Genomic DNA, 21003 nt, shown 5'->3' with positions numbered 1-21003 from the left:
AAGGGATTTTCGGAAATCAGAGCCAACGCAAGTTTCCCTTGTCTGCAGAGGCGCAGGTGTAGCTTGGGCGCCAGCCAATCGGGCAGCGCTGAGGCCCTCCCCAGCCAATGAGAAGCCCGCTGGCCGTGGCGCCCCGCCTCCTGCCCAGCTTGCAAACTAAGGGAACGTCCGGCCCGAGGGCACCCGCGGTCCTTCCCTGCGGCTACTGCTGGCGCCCTCCCGCCGGACATGCCGTTCGTAGAGCTGGACACGAACCTGCCCGCCGACCGCGTGCCCGCGGGGCTGGAGAAGCGGCTGGGCGCGGCCACTGCCGCCATTCTGAGCAAACCCGAGGACGTGAGTGTGGCCGGGGGCGGGGAGGGCGGGCGTAGGGGAGACTGAGAGACCAGGCTTCCGGCCCTGGCCACACCGGGACTCCAACAGTGACCCCGACCCACCTGCCCGCTTTCCGCGTTTGCTCGTGGTCGCCTTCCCCAACCGTGACCGCGAGGTGACCCTAAAAGGACGCCGGCTCATGCACCTGGCCCTGACTTGCCCGGGCCCTCTCGCCTCGGCTTTCCCAGTGATACGTTGGTGTCCCCCCGCAGCGCGTGAGCGTGACGGTGCGGCCGGGCCTGACCATGGTGCGGGGCGGCTCCACGGAGCCCTGCGCGCAGCTGTGCGTCTCCTCCATTGGCGTGGTGGGCACCGCCGAGCAGAACCACGGCCACAGCGCGCGCTTCTTCGAGTTCCTCACCAAGGAGCTGGCCCTGGGCCAGGACAGGTGCGTAGGGCCGTGGGAAGTGGGGATGGGGTGGGATCGCTTTGGGACAGTGCACAGGGGAGACTGTGATCCTGACTCGGGGCCCCCACATCCCTCACCCTGCCCACGAGGGACAGACACATCAGGCTCCCAGGCCCCTAGTGACAGCTCCTTGGTGGTCCTGTAAATGAATGAATGAATTGGTTCTGCAGTGGTACCCGTGACACCTGTTCAAAGTGTGGCTTCTAGACCTCAGTGTTCCCAGGTATGAACCTGGAAGACAACCTGGTATGGCCCTGAAGAAGCCAGAGTCTGGTTTTCTTTCTTTTTAAATATTTTATTTATTTATTTGAAAGTCAGTGTTACAGAGAGGGGGGAGGAGGAGGAGAGAGAGAGAGAGAGGCAGAGAGAGAGAGAGGTCTTCTATCCACTGGTTCACTTCCCAATTGGCCACAATGGCCGGAGCTGCGCTGATCCGAAGCCAGGAGCCAGGAGCTTCTTCCTGGTCTCCCATGCAGGTGCAGGGGCCCAAGGACCTGGGCCATCTTCCACTGCTTTCCCAGGCCATAGCGGAGAGCTGGATGGGAAGTGGAGCAGCCTGGTCTCGAACCGGCACCCCAGAGTCTGATTTTCTAAAACTTTTCCAGGCAGCTCAGAAGAAATCCTGGGGCTGTCCTGGGGTCCCAGAAGAAACTCAGGAACAGGGTCACCGAACGCTGAAAAAACGCTTAGGTCTGGGGTCAGCACCACTGGGGGACCCCAGGCAAACCTGGAGATGAACCATCCCCAGCTCACAGCCTCTCTTGGGTGAACAGAGTTGGGGGAGGGGAAGGTCCAGCGACTTCCCTCCCCGACAGTAACATGCTAACCCCCCAGGAGTGGCATTGCGGGGCTGGCCTGCCAGGGATTTTGCATGATGAGGTACTAGCCATGGAGCTGATGACATTCCCCCCCCCTCTCCTAAAGGATATCTATTCACTTTTACCCCCTGGAGCCTTGGCAAGTTGGCAGACAAGGGACAGTCATGACATTCTTATGATTGGCACGGAGAGATCCAGGACAGCTGTGAGCTGGCTGCCTTTTCCAGAGCTGCCCCCTGATGGGGTGGGGGTCTGGGGATGCCAGCTTTGAGAGCACCCCCCACCCAGGCAGCCCTGCCTGTGACCTCACCCTCCTGACAAATAAACGAAGAGAGAGCCTCATGGTTCAGACACGACTTGTGCACCTCCCTGTCCCCGTCCCCAGCATCCTGGGCCACCATGGACAGTGTGCTTGGGGTGTGTGTGTGTGTGTGTGTGTGGCAGGAACTCCCCAGAGCTTGGAGGAGAAGCATCTCTTGAGCTGGGGACCTGGTTGCCATGGTTGCAGTGCTCACATCTGGGGTGGAGGGCTCAGCCTAGTGGCTGCACTTTCACGGCCATGTGCAGGCTGGGGGTGAGGTGCAGGCAGCTGGCCTGGCCTGGGGCTTCCTGCAGACCCTGCTGACCTCCTGAGGCTCCTGTCCTCAAGCTGAGGTGACCTGGGCCATTGCTCCTCCGAGGACTGCTCTGCCCTGCATGGGCCTGGGGCAGGCTGGGCTGCAGGGACCTCCCCTGGACTTCACTTTCTCCCTTGATGCTTAGCGAGGCTTCTCTGCACCTTCTGTGCACCTTGCAAATCCCAGGCTTCGGAGCACCCAGGCTGCAAATGCTGTGTCTGCCACCAGAGAGTGAGTGAATGCAGTCCCTGCCCCTCATTTTTTAAAAAAATCTATTTGAAAGAGTGAGTGAAAGAGAGAGAAGGAGAGACAGAGAGAGCAAGAGATTTTCTATCCACTGGTTCACTCCCTAAATGGCCTCAACAGCCTGGGCTGGACCAGGCTGAGGCAAGGAGCCAGGAACTCCATCTGGGACTCTCAGATGGGTGGCAGGGGCCCAAGTACTTGGGGCTGCCTTCCCCTGCTTTCCCAGGCACATTAGCAGAGAGCTGGGTTGGAAGTGGAGCAGCTGGGGCTCGAACCAGCCCTCCAATGTAGGATGCTGGCATGACAGTGTCTGCTTAACCTGCTTTGCCATGATGTCAGCCCTATCCCTGCCCCTCATCTAAACGTACTCTGCTTGCCTATGTCGGCGCACAGCTGGGCAGAATGGGGACCTCAGAGAAGTGTCCATTTCAGTAGCTTTCCTGGCATTCCCCACAGCATCCCACGCTGCCTGGCACTGAAACATTTGAGGATCCTTGCCCCCAGTGCTCCAGGGAAAGACCGAATTGCGATTTTCAGTCTGTATGTTGCGTTCTGTGTGGCTAATAATCGCTTTGCAGTGGAATATGCCCACACCTGCTGTGTTCGTACCTGATGCCGGCTGAGCACTCTCAGGCCTTGGAGTTCCTTCCCTCTGCATCCCTAACTCACTCTGCACGTTTTCCTTTGCTAGCGTGCTTCATGGGCTGGAGTCCTGGGGTTTGGCTAGATCACCTAGCCTGCTCAGAAGCCAGAGTCCTCACACCTGGGCTAGGATGATGGCTCAGAGGAAGCCCGGATGGAACTGACCTGGTGTAGGGGTGCATCACAGCTCCAGGGCATCTCCTCCAACACCAGGCCAGGGTGGGAGGCTGCTTGGTTCAGCTCCCAGCATGTGGACACAGGACTGATGAAGCTCTGATGGGGTCAGGATCTGTGATCCGGTGACCAGCTGACCGGCCTCTTCCTCTGCCCCTCTCGGGGGCCCCAGAAGCCTGGTGCCTGCAGGTAGGGGTCAGGGGTCTGCAGAGACCTCAGAGTGCTGGGGGTCTCCCTTATAGGCCAGCTCTGTACCGGAGGTCTGATCATCTCTGGAGCTCAGGCTGTGCAGAGCAGACCCGAAGCGGGAGAAGGGAAGGGAGGAAGTCGCGGAAGAATCACTGTGGGAGGAAGGGAGAGCTCAGGTGGCTGGAGGGGAGTGGGACAGGGTGAGAAGTGCTACCCAGCTGTCGCCTGGAAGGGTCCCTCCCAGCCCAGGGAGAGTGGGACCAGCAGCTGGCTTCCAGCTTTGCCCTGGCTCAACCCCAGCCATTGCGGATACTTGAGGAGTGAGCCAAGATGGGAGTGCTCTCACTCGCTCTCTCCCTCTCTCTCTCCCCTCCCTCCTAAATAAGTAAATTAAAATATAAAGAGTTCTAGAGGCCGGTGTTATGGTGCAGTGGGTTAAAGCCCCAGCCTGCAGCACTGGCATCTCATATGGGCGCCGGTTCTAGTCCTGGCTGCTCCTCTTCTGATCCAGTTCTCTGCTATGGCCTGGGAAAGCAATACAAGATGGCCCAAGTCCTTGGGCCCCTGCACCCACGTGGGAGACCTGGAGGAAGCTCCAGGCTCCTGGCTTTGGATCAGCTCAGCTCTGGCCATTGCGGTCATTTGGGGAGTGAACCAGCGGAATGGAAGACCTCTCTCTCTCTCTCTCTCTCTCTCTCTCTCTCTCTTTCTCTGGCTCTACCTCTCTCTGTATCTCTGTCTATAAAATAAATAAAATAAATCTTTAAAGAAAGAGTTCTACTCAGATCTGAGACCTAGAACAATAAATCCTGAAACTCCAGAGCCCACCCAGCCCAAGCATTGTGGGAAACCAACATGGTGTGAGAGGGGAAACCAAGGCACGCAGGCAAGGAGTGATTCCTCCAGTGGGTCTTTGACCCTGAGCTCCCAACGGCTAGCCCCGGGCCCGTCCGCATACTCCAGGCTGCCTGGAAATACTGCGCTTTGAGAGAGACAAAAACAAAAACGACAGCAACCCTGCACCAAGTCCTGACTTTGCTGCACACCGACTCCCAGATGCAGAGGTGCTGCTACGTCTAAAACGTCCCAGCAGGAAGGAATGGGGAGACGCTTCCATCAACGTCTGGTATGGAAGGACTTTCTAAGCCCAAGCACAGCGGAACCCAACAAAGAGGAGTCTCATCCATTTAACTTTTTTTTTTTTTTGACAGGCAGAGTGGACAGTGAGAGAGAGAGAGAGAGAGACAAAGGTCTTCCTTTTCCATTGGTTCACCCTCCAGTGGCTGCCGCGGCTGGTGCGCTGCGGCCGGCGCACCGCGCTGATCCGAAGGCAGGAGCCAGGTGCTTCTCCTGGTCTCCCATGGGGTGCAGGGCCAAGCACTTGGGCCATCCTCCACTGCACTCCCGGGCCACAGCAGAGAGCTGGCCTGGAAGAGGAGCAAGCAGGACAGAATCTGGCGCCCCGACCGGGACTAGAACCCCGTGTGCCGGCGCCGCAGGCGGAGGATTAGCCTACTGAGCCGCAGCGCCAGCCCATCCATTTAACTTAACAGTGAGATTTGGTATATGAAGTAAAAGTTGAAACTTAAGACCAGCAAAAAACAGGGAAAGGTCATGGTCAAAATACGTGAGACATGAGTGGCCTTCATTCAGAAGCCCTTGGAATCCCAGCAGGCAAAGACAGGGGAGAAAAGCAGGCCAGGGAGGGCAGCGGGGGTTTCAAGCAGGCAATGCATGCATGACTTCAGGCTTACGCTCAGTGGTGGGCAAGCAGGTGCACAGCAGCACAGTATGCGCCTGTGCTTGATTTATCCACAGTTCCTGCGTTCAGAAACACATGTTTTCAGAGCACTCACGTAGCGGCCAGCACAGCAGGTGCCCTGGATACGTGAGGAAGCCGACTGGGCACACTCACGCCTCGTGCGGTGGGGCACCGCTGCTCTGTGGCATCAGTAGGTATCCGAACCTTAAACCTGAGTGAACCTCGAGTCTCTGGGGGCTCAGAGCGGAGCCCCCACAATGTGGTGCAGCAGGAGCCGAGTGCATTAGAGGATGGAACGGGGAAGACCTGAGCAGGGCAGGGGGAGACCTTTGTCACTCAAGGTGTGGTCCAGGGACCAGAGGCACTGTTAGCCCAGGGAGTTGCCAGAATGCGGAGCCTTGAGCCTCACCCTGGCTCCTGCTGATTAGGAACACGCAGCTCACCCAGCCAGGTGGGAGTCTACACCTGGGGGTTCACACACACATTCCCATTGGACAGTCTCACACACACACACACACACAGAGAGAGAGAGAGAGAGAAAGAGAACATGAGGGGCCAGCACTGTGGCATGCAGCCTGTGACCCTGGCTTCCCATAGGAGTACAGGCTGGAGACCTGGCTACTCCACTCCTGATCCAACTCACTGCTAATGCCTGCAAGTGCCAGCATCCCATATGGGTGCCGGTTCGGGTCCCGGCTGCTCCACTTCCAATCTAGCTCTCTGCTATGGCCTGGGAAAGCAATAGAAGAGGTCCCAAGTCCTTGGGCCCCTGAACCCGTGTGGGAGACCCAGAAGTTCCTGGCTCCTGGCTTCGGATCAGCTCAGCTCCAACCATTGCAGCCATTTAGGGAGTGAACCAGCAGATGGAAAACTTCTCTCTGTGTAACTCTGCCTTTCAAACAAATAAATAAATCTTTAAAAAAAAAACCCTAAACATGAGAGAATCTGAGCTTTCAAAATAATCAAATGTGTATATATATATAGATAGATAGATAGATATAGATATATCTATCTATCTATCTATCTATCTATCTATCTATCTATCTATATATAAAATGCAGCAGAAGATGGCCCAAGTGCTTGGGCGTCTGCAACCCACATGGGAGATCCGGCTGGAGTTTCAGGCTCCAGGCTTTGGTTTGACCCAGCCCTGGCTGTTGGGGCCATGTGGGGAGTAAAACCCAGTAATGGAAGAGCTTTCTCTCTGTCTCTCCCTTTCTCTCTGTAACTCTGTTTTCCAGTAAAAATAATTTTTTTAAATGAAGAGAAATGATATAAGAGAGAAGTCTGGGGTGCAGTGGGAGTGGGGAGAGAGCGGCTCACGCCCTTGGGGGTGGGGGTTGTGTCAGGGTAGTGGGGAACCTTGGAGGGCTTCCTGCAGGAGGAGGACGGGCAGGATGGGATTGCAGAAGGAGCCCACTTGGTGCCCTGTATGTTGGGGGGGTAGTCCCTGTCTGGGTAGGAGACAAGGGCTGCTGGTGGCCAGGGAGAAACTCAGAGATGTGATGGACAGAATGAGGGCGGGACCCAGCGTGGGCTGGGATCTGACACTGGCCCTCCCTGCACCTGCCGGCCCACCAGCTGCTGTTCCCTGTGTTCCTGGGCCAAGCTGTGCCCCCTGAGACGTTGGCGGCCACGTTGGCTGAGCTGGACAGGTGCCTGCAGCTGCTTGAGGACAAGTTCCTGCGGGACCAGCCCTTCCTTGCTGGTCCCCGAATCTCCGTGGCTGACTTGGTGGCCATCACAGAGCTGATGCATGTGAGTGACACGGGGGTGGGGGTGCGGGGAGGTGGCCGCCCCCGGGGTTTGAGGTGTCTCAGCTCGTGCTGCTATTTCTGGCTGTGCAAGTCTGTATGACCCATGTTGCACTGTGAGCCTCAGCCTTTGCATCTTCACAATGGGTCTGAAGATCTCTCCAGTGTCTCCCAGGATGGGGCACCTCGCCCATCACCTAGGGGGCAGAAGAGGCAAGATACAACCCAGGTACCCACCAAGTTACCAGACCTCTCAATATATTGCGTAGTTGCTGAGTCTCCAAATGCCAGTTCAAACCGGCCGTGTGACACCAGGGTATGGAGGCTGCACCAAAGAGGACTTTCCCCAGGAGGCTCCTGCAGTTCTGAAGGCCAAGGCCAAGCTTCCAGCAAACCTACCGTGAGGGAGAAGCTGAGGTCCACAGTGAAGCGTTTCTCACACTGAGCAGGCAGCCAGGTGGGGAAAACTTCTCCACCCCCAAGGCCTGCTCTGGGGACCCCTCTGGGGTCCCTGACCCATGTGTGCCTCCTTGAGTCCTGGCAGGGAGCAGGCCCCATCCCTCCTGGGCTGAGGTTGACTCACAGGTAGGGGTTGGCCCAGTGAAGTGGGGTCTGAATCAGGAATGACCTTGGCGCCCTGGGTCTGTCTCCTTCCTCCTGCAGGTGCGGTGTGAGTCTGGTTCATGGACCCCAGTGCTGGGAGGGAAGTTCCTGGCCTTGCAGGTGCAGTGAGCAGTGGTACTGACTGATACCCACTCTTCATCCCGCCCACTGCCCACGGCCTTCTCCATGCCCCACTCCAAGTCCCAGACTTGGCCATCTTTTTTTTTTTTTTTTTTTTTTTTTGGACAGGCAGAGTGGACAGTAGAGGGAGACAGAGAGAAAGGTCTTCCTTTTTGCCGTTGGTTCACCCTCCAATGGCCGCCGCACCGCGCTGTTCCAATGGCAGGAGCCAGGAGCTTCTCCTGGTCTCCCATGGGGTGCAGGGCCCAAGCACTTGGGCCATCCTCCACTGCACTCCCTGGCCACAGCAGAGAGCTGGCCTGGAAGAGGGGCAACCGGGACAGGATCGGTGCCCCGACCGGGACTAGAACCCGGTGTGCCGGCGCCGCAAGGCAGAGGATTAGCCTGTTAAGCCACGGCGCCGGCCTATTTTTTTTCTTTTAATATTTATTTATTTATTTGAAAGTCAGAGTTACACAGAGAAGGAGAGGCGGGAGTGGGGGCTGTCTTCCATCTGCTGGTTCACTCCCCAACTGGCTGCACAGCCGGAGTTACGCTGATCTGAAGCCAGGAGCCAGGAGCTTCTTCCAGGTCTCCCATGTGGGTGCAGGGGCCCAAGGACTTGGGCCATCTTCTGCTGCTTTCCCAGGACATAGCAGAGAGCTGGATTGGAAGTGGAGCAGCTGGAACTCAAACCAGCTCCCACATGGGATGGTGGTACTGCAGGCGGTGGCTTCACCGGCTACACCCCAGCGCCAGCCCCAAGACTTGACCATCTTCAGGGCTGTTACCACCCACGCTCTGATGTCTGCATCCTGTAATAAAGGAAGTACTAATAGGACGGGGTCATGACAAATTGTCTTGGCTCATTTGCTCCCCATGGAGGTCCCTTTCATTTGTACATACACACATATTTTTAGATGTTTATTTATTTATTTCAAAGGCAGAGAGAAAGCAAGAGTGAGAGTCAAAGAGATGAATCCTTCATCCACTGGGTTACTCCCCAGATGCCTGCACCAGCAGGGCTGGGCCAGGGAGAACTCTGGAGCCAGGAACTCCCTCCAGGTCTATGATGGGGGTGGTAGGAACCCACCACATACTGAGCCATCATTGCTGCCTCCTAGGATGGACGCTGGGTCCAAAGCAGACTGGAATTAGAGCCCAGGTGTTAGGATGTGGGATGTGGGCAACCACAGCAGTGCCTTAACCTGCTGGACTACAATGCCTGTCCAACAGGCATACATATTAAATTTTATCTGTGTGATAGACATGGAACATGCACACTCATTCACTCTAATTTGACATTTGGGGCTCACACTGTGGTGTGGCTGGCAGAGCCGCCACCTGCAGTACTGGCATCCCATATAGGCACCAGTTCAAGTCCCAGGTGCTCCACTTCCAATCCAGCTCCTTGCTAATATGCCTTGGAAAGCAGTGCAAGATGACCCAAGTTCTTGGGCCCTTGCACCTACGTGGGAGACCCAGAAGCTCCTGACTCCTAGCTTTGGATCGGCTGAGCTCTGGCCATGGCAGCCATTTGGGGAGTGCACTAGAGGTTAAGATTCTCTCTCTCTCTCTTTAACTCTGCCTTTTAAATAAATAAATAATCTTTTAACAAATTTTTGACATTTACCATTCAAAGACTTTGCAAGAGTGATGAGAATCACAGGAAGGCAACTACCATAGTCTGAAAAGGATTTGGCTCCCCAAGCTCATACAGATGTTTAAACTCTGAAGGTTAATGGATTAATGGTTTATGGATTAAGGGTGGAACTTAGTCCAGTTATGGAGTCTAACGGCGGAAGCTCCGGAAAGAGGATTGGATCAGGCTACTGCAGTGGGACCTGGGATTTGAGTCACCATAGCTTCATAGAGACAGGAGATCCTGTTACTCCAAAGATCGTACGCAGCCCCCACCCGGGTCCGCAGGAGTCACCAGGTCCCCCGGCCGCTCCAGAGAAGCGCACGCAGATTTCCATAAAGAACTAGAAGTTCTCTCATTCTGAAAAGGCGACACCTCAGTCTTGGTCCCCATGGCGATGGTTGTTGGGGTCGAACCCGGGAAGGCCTCCACGGGTGTGTGTTTTGGGGGCGTTCAGACCTCCATCTAAACGTGGGCTGGGAACTCAGCGCCCAGAGCACCCCTGACGTGCGGACAGGACAAAGCCCGGGCCCGAGGGGAAGGCGCAGGATGGGCGGGGTCCTGTCGGGGAAGTCTAGCGGCCCCGAGCGCGACTTCCTGATATCTGGGCCCACCCACTTGGCAGTCCCCCCGGAGAGAGGGGCGTGTGGCCTCGGCAGCCAATCCCGCAGCGCTGAGTCTCTGCAGCCAATGGGGAGCCCGGTTGCGTTACAGCCCCGCCCCTGCCCCTTGGTCCAGGACCCCTAGGAGCCTGAGGAGGACTGCACGCGTCCTCTCCCGCCGGACATGCCGTTCGTAGAGCTGGACACGAACCTGCCCGCCGACCGCGTGCCCGCGGGGCTGGAGAAGCGGCTGGGCGCGGCCACCGCCGCCATTCTGAGCAAACCCGAGGACGTGAGTGTGGCTGGGGCCGCGGGCGGGGGAGGCTGGGGTATCAGGGGTCCTCGCTCTGGCCACACCGACCGCCGCCCTTCTCCCCAGGGATCTCCGGATCCCGAAGCTCCGCCCTGCCACCTGCCCCCGCCCCATTGCCCCCGTCGCCCTCCCCAGCCGGGACCCCGCCGTGATTTCCAAGGCCCCGGCAGGTGCCCCGCGCCCCGACCCCGAGGGCCTGTCCCCTCTCGGAGCTCAGCGCTGGCCGGCGCCCGCCATGGCGTCGGATGAAACGCTGGTGTCCCCCCGCAGCGCGTGAGCGTGACGGTGCGGCCGGGCCTGACCATGGTGCTGGGCGGCTCCACGGAGCCCTGCGCGCAGCTGTGCGTCTCCTCCATTGGCGTGGTGGGCACCGCCGAGCAGAACCGCGGCCACAGCGCGCGCTTCTTCGAGTTCCTCACCAAGGAGCTGGCCCTGGGCCAGGACAGGTGCGTAGGGCCGTGTGTGTTTGGGAGGGGGAGTGAGGGCACCCAGTGGACTGCGCCGGGGGAGGCAGTGATCCCGACTCGGGGACCCTCAGTGGGCTTGGGAAGAAGCACACTGCTGTCCAGCCCCCAGAGACAGAAGACACTCGTGGACTTGGTGCCCCTGGACTCTTGGCGCCCCCTGGTGGTGGTCCGCCTGGCGTAGCCACAGGAGAGAATGAATTCCTGGAGTGGCTTCTAGACCTCTGGGATTCCACCTGGGAACTGAGTTATGGCTGCTGCTGACCCTGCAGACACCCGTGGCTGCCACAGGCATCCTGGGAGTGCCGCAGCGGTCCCAGTTGTGTGTGACAACTTTTCCACGAGGTGCTCAGACCTGATGCAAGCTAGGGAGGGAGAATAATTCTAACGACTGTAATTACCATGCAAATGCCTATCATGTTTCAGGAACTCTATAGGTTCTTTGGATCCCCAGGGCCGTTCCCAGCCCTGCTGACCCGCCCTGCCATCCTCATGAGGTGACATCTGCATTATGACAATTTCACAGAGAGTGCAAATGGCTGCAACAGCTGGGGCTGGGCTAGACTGAAGCCAGGAGCCCAGAGCTTCTTCCAGGTCTCCCACATTGGTAGCAGGGGCCCAAGGACCTGGGCCATCTTCTGCTGCTTTTCGCAGGCCATTAGCAGGGAGCTGGATCAGAATTGGAGCAGTCGGGATTTGAACCAGCACCTAAATGGGATACCACCGTCTGTGAGTGGCAACTTTACCTGCTCCGCCACAAAGCTGCCCCCCATTTATTCCACAGATACTAGTTGGGAATAACTCTGTACCTGGACACGAGCCAGACTTTGAGAATGAATTCACAAGTTGCCGTGGCAGGGCACAGGCCCTCCAGGAGCCTGAAGTTAGGAGGGGGCCTGATGGCTCCCTGAACCCACAGACTCATAGACAGAGCTTAACAGCTGGCCACCACACAGGCTATGGTGCTGTCTCTGTCCTGGGTGAGCCGTGCATAGCTGCTGCCCTCAACCATTTGTCTGTTGAGGCCAGGGGAAGGTCATGTTGGGGATGAACAGGTCTTTAAAAAGGCAGGTGGGGGGCTGGTGCTGTGGCGTAGTGGGTAAAGCCATGGTCCGCAGTACCAGCATCCCATATGGGAGCTGGTTTGAGTCCCCGCTGCTCCTCTTCCGATCCAGCTCTCTGCTATGGCCTGGGTTAGCAGTAGAAGATGGCCCAAGTCCTTGGGCCCTTGCACCTACGTGGGAGACCCAGAGGAAGCTCCTGGCCCCTGGCTTCACATGGGTGCAGCTCCGACCGTTGTGGCCAATTGGGGAGTGAACCAGTGGATGGAAGATCTCTCTGTCTCTCTGCAACTCTGCCTTTCAAATAAGTAAATAAATCTTTAAAAATAAATAAATAGAAATAAGAAGGCAGGCGGGCTGAGGCAGGCTGGCCTGAGAGCTTCAGTGGGAGCACCCGGGAGGGCACCGGCTGGGAGCTGATCTCTCTTCCTTTCTCTTTTGAAGGATACTCATCCGCTTTTACCCCCTGGAGCCCTGGCAAATTGGCAAGCAAGGGACAGTGATGACATTCTTATGACTGGCACGCAGGGATCCGGCGTGTGTGAGTCAGCTGCCCGTTCCAGATTTCCAAGGTCGGATCACCCCCTCAGGCAGGCAGCCCTGTGACCCACCCTCATGCTAAATAAATGGAGAGTTCCATCATTCAAACTTCTGCACCACCTGGGCCTCCACAGGCAGTGGAGCCTGCAGCTGGGATGTTTTTCTTTCTTCAGGGTCCTTGTTTGTTTTCAGTGTTCACATCTGGGCATGAAGGGCACAGCCTGGAAGCTTCGCTGTTCGTGGCTACGTGCAGGCTGGGGGGTGAGGTGCAGGCAGCTGGCCTGGCCTGGGACTTCCTGCACTTTGCTGACCTCCTGGGGCTCCTGTCGTCAGCCTGGGGTGCCTGGGCCATTGCTTCTCCGTGGACTGCTGTGCCCTGCCTGGGCATGGGGCAGGCTGGAGCTGCAGGGACCTCCCCTGGGCATTCCTGGGTTTCTACCTTCTCTCTTGATGCTTGCCTAGAATTCTCAGGAGCTGTGCCCCCTGCAAAACCCATGCTTCGGAGCGCCTAGGCTGGAAATGCAATGTCTGCCATCAGACAGTGAATGAACGGGGCCCTGCCCTTTAAACACCATACCCACTTTCCTGTTTCAGGGCGTGGGTGAGTGGAATGGGGGAGGAACACAGAGGGGGTCTCCGCTTCCAGAGCTTTCCAGATGTCCCCTGCAGAGTGCCGGTGTATGGTGGGCACCACAGTTGCCTGCCCTGTGAAAACACTTGATATTCCTTGTCTTCAGTGCACTAGAGAAAGACCCCATTAAGACTTAGTTTGTGCTGGCGCCGCGGCTCACTAGGCTAATCCTCCGCCTGCGGCACCGGCACACTGGGTTCTAGTCCCGGTCGGGGCTCTGGATTCTGTCCCGGTTGCTCCTCTTCCAGTCCAGCTCTCTGCTGTGGCCCGGGAAGGCAGTGGAGGATGGCCCAAGTCCTTGGGCCCTGCACCCGCATGGGAGACCAGGAGAAGCACCTGGCTCCTGCCTTGGGATCGGCGCAGTGCGCTGGCCGCAGCAGCCATTGGAGGGTGAACCAACAGAAATGGAAGATCTTTCTCTCTGTCTCTCTCACTGTCTACTCTGCCTGTCAAAAAACAAGAAAAGACTTAGTTTGTAACAGAATATGCCTGGGCCCTGTGTGTGTACGGGACCCCTGCAGGGTACCCTCAGCAAGCCATGTCTTGGCTATGTTTTTTCACCTAGCTTCCTGTTCCAGTGATTTCTGTACACATTCCTTCTGCCGAGTTATTTCGTGAGTGTCCTGCTTCTTCCGAGCAGGGCTCAGGCGACGCTTGAGGGTTGGATGGGAGAGAGGGATTGTCATGGAGCCCAAGGATGGGATTCTTCAGTCTGACCGAGGCTCATCAGGGTCATAAGGCAGCAGCCCCTCCCCTCTGGCTGTCGCAGGTCGTCTGCTTCCTCTGCGGGCTGGGCTGGCTCCTCCCCACCTCGCCCACATCGTGCAGCTCTGAGCTGATTGTCCTGGAAGGACCGTGCTGCTGCCCCAGGCTCCTGCACCTGCACAGGCTGTAGGATGTCTCACCTTTGACTGTCAAGTCACACCTCCCCGCGGCTCTGACCACCGTCCCACCTTTTATCACATGTTTTGTGCCAGTGTATCTGTCAAGATAAAACCCAGGGCTGGGGCTGGATTCAGGGCTGCTTGTTAAACTGGGCACTTTTGAAACCATCTGGTTTTGCTTCTGCTCACCTCCAGCCCCTTCACATGTTTTGTGCCAGTGTATCTGTCAAGATAAAACCCAGGGCTGGGGCTGGATTCAGGGCTGCTTGTTAAACTGGGCACTTTTGAAACCATCTGGTTTTGCTTCTGCTCACCTCCAGCCCCTTCTCCCCCCCCCCCCCGCCCCCCACCTTGCATGTTATCTCAAAGTGAAGGTTGGTGGCTCAGTGATTTTTTTTTTATTCATCCTGATATATCACTAAAGCTTTATCACACTGAACTGCCTCTTTGAACTCTTCACCTCAATACCATGATTTAATTGACTTTAAAGAAAATAGTATGTAGGGGCTATGGCGTAGCTGGTAAAGCCGCCACCTGTGCTGCCAGCATCCCATATAGGCACTGGTTCGAGTCCTGCCTGCTCCATTTCTGATCCAGCTGGATCAGAAATGGCCTGGGAAAAGCAGCAGAAGATGGCCCAAATGTTTGGGCCCCTGAACCCATGTGGGACACCTGGAAGAAGCTCCTGGCTCCTGACTTGAGCCTAAGCTAGACCTGGCCACTGCTACCACCTGGGGAGTGAACCAGCAGATGGAAGCTCTCTTTCTCTCTCTCCCTCTCTCTCTTTCAAAATAAATAAATAAATCTTTAAAAAATAATATGTGTATGTATAAAAATGTTACCGGAGAAATTGCAGGGTTCTTGTCTTCGCGCAAGAAAGAATTCAGGCGTGAGACAGAGAGTAGTGGGAGGTAAAAGTAGCAAAGTTTATTAGGGTAGGGACATCCGTAAAAACGGATGGGCACCTCTCCAGATAGGACCTGAGAGAGAGTGCCCAGTTGCTCAGACTGGGGGAGAGCGGGGCTGCATGGGTGAGCGCCAGGCGGGCGGCTCAGCAAAGATGTAGAGAGCTGAGCGCGCAGTCCAGTTGAGGCTGGGGGTTTTTAAGGAGATGGGTCTTGCTTCCCCCACCTCTGCTCCTCTTGGAACAAAGGGCTTTTTGGATGTAAATAGAAAAACTTCTCTTGAAGGTCTGAAACAAAGGACTTTATGGATGCAAATGTTATCAGACCAGAGGAAGGGAGCAGGGTGTTTGAGATGCAGATACTAGGCTGCACCTGGGAGATTGTGGAAGATTGGCAGGCAGAAGGGGGCAGGGCAGGCTGCCCCTGAAACATTATGGGGATGACTTTGAGATGCAGATGCATATGCTGGACATAGATGTCTTCTCTTTAGGCCTGTTACACACACATAAGCTCATAACTGACTTCCTACCTAACATAATGTCTACATATTTAGCAGATGTGGCAAAATTTTAAAAATTGTTAAATTTTAGGGGCGGGCGCTGTGGTGTAGCCGGTGAAGCTGCTGCATGTAGTGCCGGCATCCCATATGGACGCTGGTTTGAGTCCCGGCTGCGCCACTTCCGATCCAGCTGTCTGCTATGGCCTGGGAAAGCAGTAGAAGATGGCCCAAGTCCTTGGCCCAAGCTCCTGGTTCCTGGCTTTGGATTGGTGCAGCTCCGGCCGTTGTGGTCAATTGGGATGGAAGACCTCTCTCTCTCTCTCTCTCTGCCTCTCCTTCTCTCTGTGTGTGTAATTCTGATTTTCAAGTAAATAAATAAATCTTTAAAATATTGTTAAATTTTAAAACTCAAAAATTACCATGAATAAAGGAATGAAGGTGAAATTAAAATTAAAACAAAAAACTAGAACTGGAACTGCCATGTGATCCAGCAATCCCACCACCGGGTATATATTCAAAAACATGATCTCATTGTATTAAAGAATTAGTAGTAGTTATTAAAAAAATATATTTACTTGAAAGGCAGAGTTACAGAGAGGCAGAGAGAAAGATCTTCCATCTGCTGGTTCACTCCCCAATTGGCCACAACAGCTGGAGCTTCACCGATCTGAAGCCAGGAGCCAGGGACTTCCTCCTGGTCTTTCACATGGGTACAGGGACCCAAGGACTTGGGCCATCTTGTACTGCTTTCCCAGGCCATAAGAGAGAGCTGGTTCAGAAGTGGAGCAGCTGGGACCTGAACCAGCGCCCATATGGGATGCCAGCACTGCAGCTGGCTGGTAGTAGTTATTAATAGCACTGTTCACAATGGCCAATATATGGAATCATTCAAGATGTCTCTCATCAGATGAATGGAAAGGAAAATGTAGTGTGTGTGTATTATATATATTATATATGTATATTATATACATATATATATATATGTATGTGATGGAGTACTATTATTCAACTATAAAACATGCAATCCAGGGGCTGGTGCTGTGGCACAGTGGGTTAATGACTTGGCCTGCAGTACTGGAATCCCATATGGGCACCAGTTCACGACCTGGCTGTTCCACTTCTGATCCAGCTCTCTGCTATGGCCTGGGAAAGCAGTAGAAGATGGCTCAAGTCCTTGGGCCCCTGCACCCACATGGGAGACCCGGAAGAAGCTCCTGGCTTTGGATCAGCACAGTTCCGTTGTGGCCAATTAGGGAGAGAACCATTGGGTGGAAGACTCTCTCTCTCTCTCTCTCTCTCTCTCTCTCTCCTCTCTGTGTGTAACTCTTGACTTTCAAATAAATAAATCTTTTTTTTTTTTTTTTTGACAGGCAGAGTTAGACAGTGAGAAAGAGAGACAGAGAGAAAGGTCTTCCTTCTGTTGGTTCACCCCTCAAATGGCCGCTATGGCCGGCAGCCGATCTGAAGCCAGGAGCCAGGTGCTTCTCCTGGTCTCCCATGCGGGTTCAGGGCCCAAGCACTTGGGCCATCCTCCACTGCCCTCCCGGGCCATAGCAGAGAGCTGGACTGGAAGAAGAGCAACCGGGACTAGAACCCAGGGTGCGGGCACCGCAGGTGGAGGATTAGCCAAGTGAGCGGCGGCGCCGGCCTATAAATAAATTTTTAAAAAATAAATAGGGGCCGGCCCCGACGCTCACTTGGTTAATCCTCCGCCTGCAGTGTCTGCATCCCATGTGGGCGCTGGGTTCTAGTCCCCGCCCCTTCTGCCTGATAACCTTCCAGTTGCAGCCCAGTGTCTGCACTTCAGACGCCCTCCCTGCCCCTCCTCTAATGGGGCCTGGCGCCAGCCAGACTTCCCCCTGTCTGGTAACTTCAGAGAGAAAACTCAGAAGTTTTCTATTTACATCCCAAAAGCCCTTTGTTCCAAGAGGAGCAGAGGTGGGGAAGCAAGACCCATGTCCTTAAAACACCGGCCACCCCCCCACCCCCCACCCCGCCACCCTCAACCGGACTTCGAGCTCAGCCCTCTGCCTCTCTGCTGAGCCACCCGCCCGCCTGCCCAGGAGTAATCTCTCCACTCCACCATGTAACCTTGCTGCCCCACCCCCACCCCCGCCATCCGAGTGACTGGGCACTTTCTCTCAGGTCCTGTCTGGAGAGGGGCCCAACCGTTCTTACGGATGTCCCTTCCCTAATAAACTTTGTTACTTTACTTTCCACTACTGTCTCACGCCTGAATTCTTTCTTGTGCGAAGACAAGAACACTGCCATTCTCCGGTAACATATATATGTGTGTGTGTGTTCTCCCTTATATGTGGGACCTAAAATTATGTGTATATACATATACATGTAAATATATAAACACCGGATGTTGATTATTAGAGGCTGGGACAGGCGGAAGGGATAATGAGTATGGATTAAAAAAATGGGGGAAGCTGGATTTGGTTCATCGTGATGCAGATACTAATACGATGTTAATAATAGGGGAAATGGGGAGGGGGAGTCTGGGAGCTCTGCATTACTACCTCACAGTTTTTGTTTCGTGAATTAAAAACTGTTCCGAAATAAAATTAAAAAAAAAAAAAAAAAGGCGGCTGTTGCATTCATTCTTATTTAAATCATCCATGGAGGGCCTCAAGCTCTGGCTCCAGGCCCCTGTCAGAGGCCCTTCAGCTCCTCTAAGGGTGCTCCAAGTTGCCATCGCGTGGTGAGAGCACCTAGCTCAGCACCGGAATCGCCAGCTGATGCCGGTGGGTAGAGCCCGGGGCCGGACGGCGAGCCCACGGCTGCCCGCAACGGTCCGGAACCAACCTGCGACCGCCTGGGTTTCCCAGACGCGTGCGGGGCTGCTTGGAGGGGCACCACCCACAAAACCCAACTAGTCTGCCGCACGGTCGAGCCGTGCGTAGGAGCGCGCTGATTGGTCAGACGGACAGGCACCGCAGCCAATGGGAGCGCGTCTTGTTGTCAGGCGCGCCGCCGGCCGGCGCGGGGGTCCGAGTGGATGGCTGTTACCGTGGAGACGCCCGGTGAGTTCCGGTGCTGTGGGGTTGGGGGCGTCTCCCGGGCTTGGAGGGGCGCGACTGGACTGAGCCAGGGGCGCGGGCCGGAGCGGTGGTCGAGCGCGAGACCGAGCCCCGCGAGAAGGCTGTGAGCGCCTCAGGCAGCCCCCGGGGCTGCAGCCGGGAAAACCGAGGCCGGGTGTCCTGGCTGCCCCGCGGGCCTCGTCCCGGCCGTGCTGAGGGGCGGCTCCGGCCCCGAGAGTGACCGCGGCGGGAGCCACAGTTGGTTCCGCCGCTGGCGTCCTCTCGCTCACCTTCACCGCAGCCCTGCGCGGTGAGTGCTGGTACGGGGAGCGCGGCTCACGGGGGTGGGGACGGAGGCCGGGGGTTGGTGAAAGTGACTGGGACGGAGGCACGCGGGGGCTCTGGCCGGCTCGGGACCGGAGTCTTGACCAGTGTGCAGCACTGCTTCCCGGGAGAAGGCGGGCCCTGGGCTGGACAGGGCGCACCTGACACCCCCGGGTGTCTGCACAGGTGCTTTGGGGGCCGCCGATCTCGTCCGGATCTGGGTTGTGACAGGTGCGGGTGTGGGCAGGTCAGTTCCACGCGGCTCGGGTTCCCTCTGTAATTCGTTGCTGTGGTTGCAAATAGACCATCCTTAGAACGATCTTTAGGAATTTGCATGCTTTTTCTTATAATGTGTCGTAAATAGTGGAGGACTAACAAAAGTTCGTGGAAAATGGAGTTAAAAGTTACGTTTGTTTGGGTACGAAAATTTTGAAATCCATGCATAGTTTTTTTAATAATAGGTGTTTTCATGAATTTTTTGGAGACCCTTTGCATGGATTTCAAAAATATTTTGCATCAAAATAAACTTTTAATGCCATCTTTTGAAGGAACTTTGTACAATAAATATATTAATTTTTATGATAGTACTTTAGATGTTGGAGACGGTTCGCTGTTCAGTTCCAGTGGTGGTGTTGTGGCTACAGATGGAGACAGCTTGTAAGAGGGTGGCTGTGTGCCAACAGAATTTTATTTACAGACGTTGAAATTTGAGTTTTTATATACTTTGCATATGTCGCCCGTGTTGTTCAACCATTTAAGAATGTTTAAAAAAAAAAAAAAATCCTTTGCTCCTGGGCCGTACGAAAGCAATGGTTAGCTTGCATAGGGGGACCCAGGCCCAGACAGGGTGTTGTAGGCCAGGCCCCAGGCCAGAGCAGGCGGAATCCAGCGTTTCTCAGTCTGGGTCAGGGTGCTGGTCCTTAGCGTGTGCCCTTAGGCCAAGGAAACCGTACTCTGACAAGTTTGGGGACTTGTGAGTTGACATTGATGGTTGTTCGAGGAGATGGAGCCGCTGGGTTAGGAGTCTAAGAAGTGGTTCTAGGTAAAGCTTCCCGAATCTGAAAATCCATCATCTGAAGCACTCCAAAAGCTGAGTTTTTGAGCTGTGACAACACCACAGTGGAAAATGCCGTGCTGGGAACTGTGTTTCATGCACACAACTGTTAAAAAGTATTGTATAAAATCGCCTTCAGTTTACGTGCCTGATGTGTCTCTAAAACAATTTCAGGTATGTAACAAGTATTCCAAATCCAAAAAAAGCAGAAATCTGAAACACGGCTCGTTTCAAGTACTTCCAATAAGTGGTACTTAATCCGTACTGTCTCGTCTTTATTCAATAGCTGCTTGGTTTTTTTGTTTTTTTAAGATTTGTTTACTTGAGAAGTAGAGTTACAGACAGACAGGGGGAGGGGGAGGGGGGGAGAGAGAGAGGTAGGTCTTCCATCTGCTGGTTCACTCCCAGATGGCTGCCATGGCAGGAGCTAAGCTGATGTAAGTCAGGAGCTTTCTGGGCTATCCTCTACTGCCTTCCCAGACCATCAGCAGGGAGCTGGATCTGGAGTGGAGCAGCGAGGACTTGAACCAGCAGCCGTATGGGATGCTGATGCCGCAGGTGGGGGCCTAACCTACTACGCCATAGCACCGACCCCTGTCATTGCGTTTTTCAAATCTCCTGTAGAGGTTTCTGGAGTTCAGAGGTCAGGGTGGCTAATGCTACATTGTCTCCATCTGCACATTGCTTTTACAGTTAGTGTGAATTCTCAAGTATTCTTTTTAAGCTTTCTACATTTTAGACTAACTTTAGATTGGAAGAAAAGTTGTAACAATTTATGTTCCACACTCTGAACTGATGTCAACATTGTATGTGATCATAGTGTGATCATATTGAAGCTAACGCTGGTGCACTGTTATTAACTACACTTCCAAGGTGATTTGAATTGCACCAGTTTTGCCACTAAACTTCTGTTTTCATTCCAGGGTCCTCTCCAAGATCCCCATGACATTTCATTATTTCTCCTTCTTCTATATAACAGTTCCTTAGTCTTTTTTTTTTTTTTTTTTTTTTTGCTCTTTCTTGGCCTTGAAAAGTGTACATTTTAAATTTTGTCTGAGGGGTAGAGAGAGAGTGTGTGTGTGCTCCCATCTGCGGGGCCCTTCCTCAAACTGATGGAGCTGGGCCGAGCCAAGACTGGGAGCCAGGAACTCAATCCAGGTCTCTCACCGGGGCAGCAGGGAGCCCTCGCTTGCTGCCTCCCAGGGTCTGCAGTAGCAGGAAGCTGGAATCGGAATTGGGAGCGGAGTTGGGGCTTGAACCTTGGCACTCTGATGTACAATGCAGGTGCTGCAAGCAATGTCCCAGCTACTATGCTAAATGACTGCCTTGGCCTTGATACTTTTTTTTTT

General features: G+C 54.9%; 3 protein-coding genes across 6 annotated transcripts in view; all 3 read left to right on the top strand.

Moving 5' to 3' along the window:
• Positions 1 to 176: 176 nt before the first annotated feature.
• On the top strand, positions 177 to 1951 carry LOC133752101 (D-dopachrome decarboxylase-like). Its single transcript, XM_062182404.1, has 3 exons — positions 177 to 336; positions 588 to 763; positions 1709 to 1951. The coding sequence occupies exons 1-3, from the start codon at positions 229 to 231 to the stop codon at positions 1779 to 1781; spliced, it is 357 nt and encodes a 118-aa protein (XP_062038388.1). The 5' UTR covers positions 177 to 228; the 3' UTR covers positions 1782 to 1951.
• Positions 1952 to 10080: 8129 nt separating this feature from the next.
• Positions 10081 to 15783, top strand: LOC133752115 (D-dopachrome decarboxylase-like). Its single transcript, XM_062182417.1, has 3 exons — positions 10081 to 10245; positions 10537 to 10712; positions 12236 to 15783. Exons 1-3 carry the CDS (start codon positions 10138 to 10140, stop codon positions 12306 to 12308), a joined length of 357 nt encoding a protein of 118 aa, XP_062038401.1. The 5' UTR covers positions 10081 to 10137; the 3' UTR covers positions 12309 to 15783.
• A 2425-nt stretch (positions 15784 to 18208) lies between these two features.
• The window catches only part of CABIN1 (calcineurin binding protein 1), a 135551-nt gene continuing 132756 nt past the window's right edge, over positions 18209 to 21003 (top strand). For 3 of the 4 annotated variants that reach the window (XM_062182042.1, XM_062182041.1, XM_062182039.1), the window contains exon 1: positions 18209 to 18279. The gene's annotated coding sequence lies outside the window, so the exon portion shown is untranslated. Of the gene's footprint in view, positions 18280 to 18374; positions 18587 to 21003 lie in introns of those variants that run through there. The other variant, XM_062182040.1, reaches the window with a different exon arrangement.

This window comes from Lepus europaeus, chromosome 23, assembly GCF_033115175.1.
Source record: "Lepus europaeus isolate LE1 chromosome 23, mLepTim1.pri, whole genome shotgun sequence".
Taxonomy (NCBI): Eukaryota; Metazoa; Chordata; class Mammalia; order Lagomorpha; family Leporidae; genus Lepus; species Lepus europaeus.
This window is presented reverse-complemented; position numbering and strand designations above follow the sequence as displayed.

Coding starts and splice junctions, on each gene's coding strand:
- LOC133752101 (XM_062182404.1), top strand. CDS start 229: ATGCCGTTCGTAGAGCTGGACACGAACCTGCCCGCCGACCGCGTGCCC. Junction 337..587: donor TTCTGAGCAAACCCGAGGAC/GTGAGTGTGGCC, acceptor GTCCCCCCGCAG/CGCGTGAGCGTGACGGTGCG. Junction 764..1,708: donor CTGGCCCTGGGCCAGGACAG/GTGCGTAGGGCC, acceptor CCTCTCCTAAAG/GATATCTATTCACTTTTACC.
- LOC133752115 (XM_062182417.1), top strand. CDS start 10,138: ATGCCGTTCGTAGAGCTGGACACGAACCTGCCCGCCGACCGCGTGCCC. Junction 10,246..10,536: donor TTCTGAGCAAACCCGAGGAC/GTGAGTGTGGCT, acceptor GTCCCCCCGCAG/CGCGTGAGCGTGACGGTGCG. Junction 10,713..12,235: donor CTGGCCCTGGGCCAGGACAG/GTGCGTAGGGCC, acceptor TCTCTTTTGAAG/GATACTCATCCGCTTTTACC.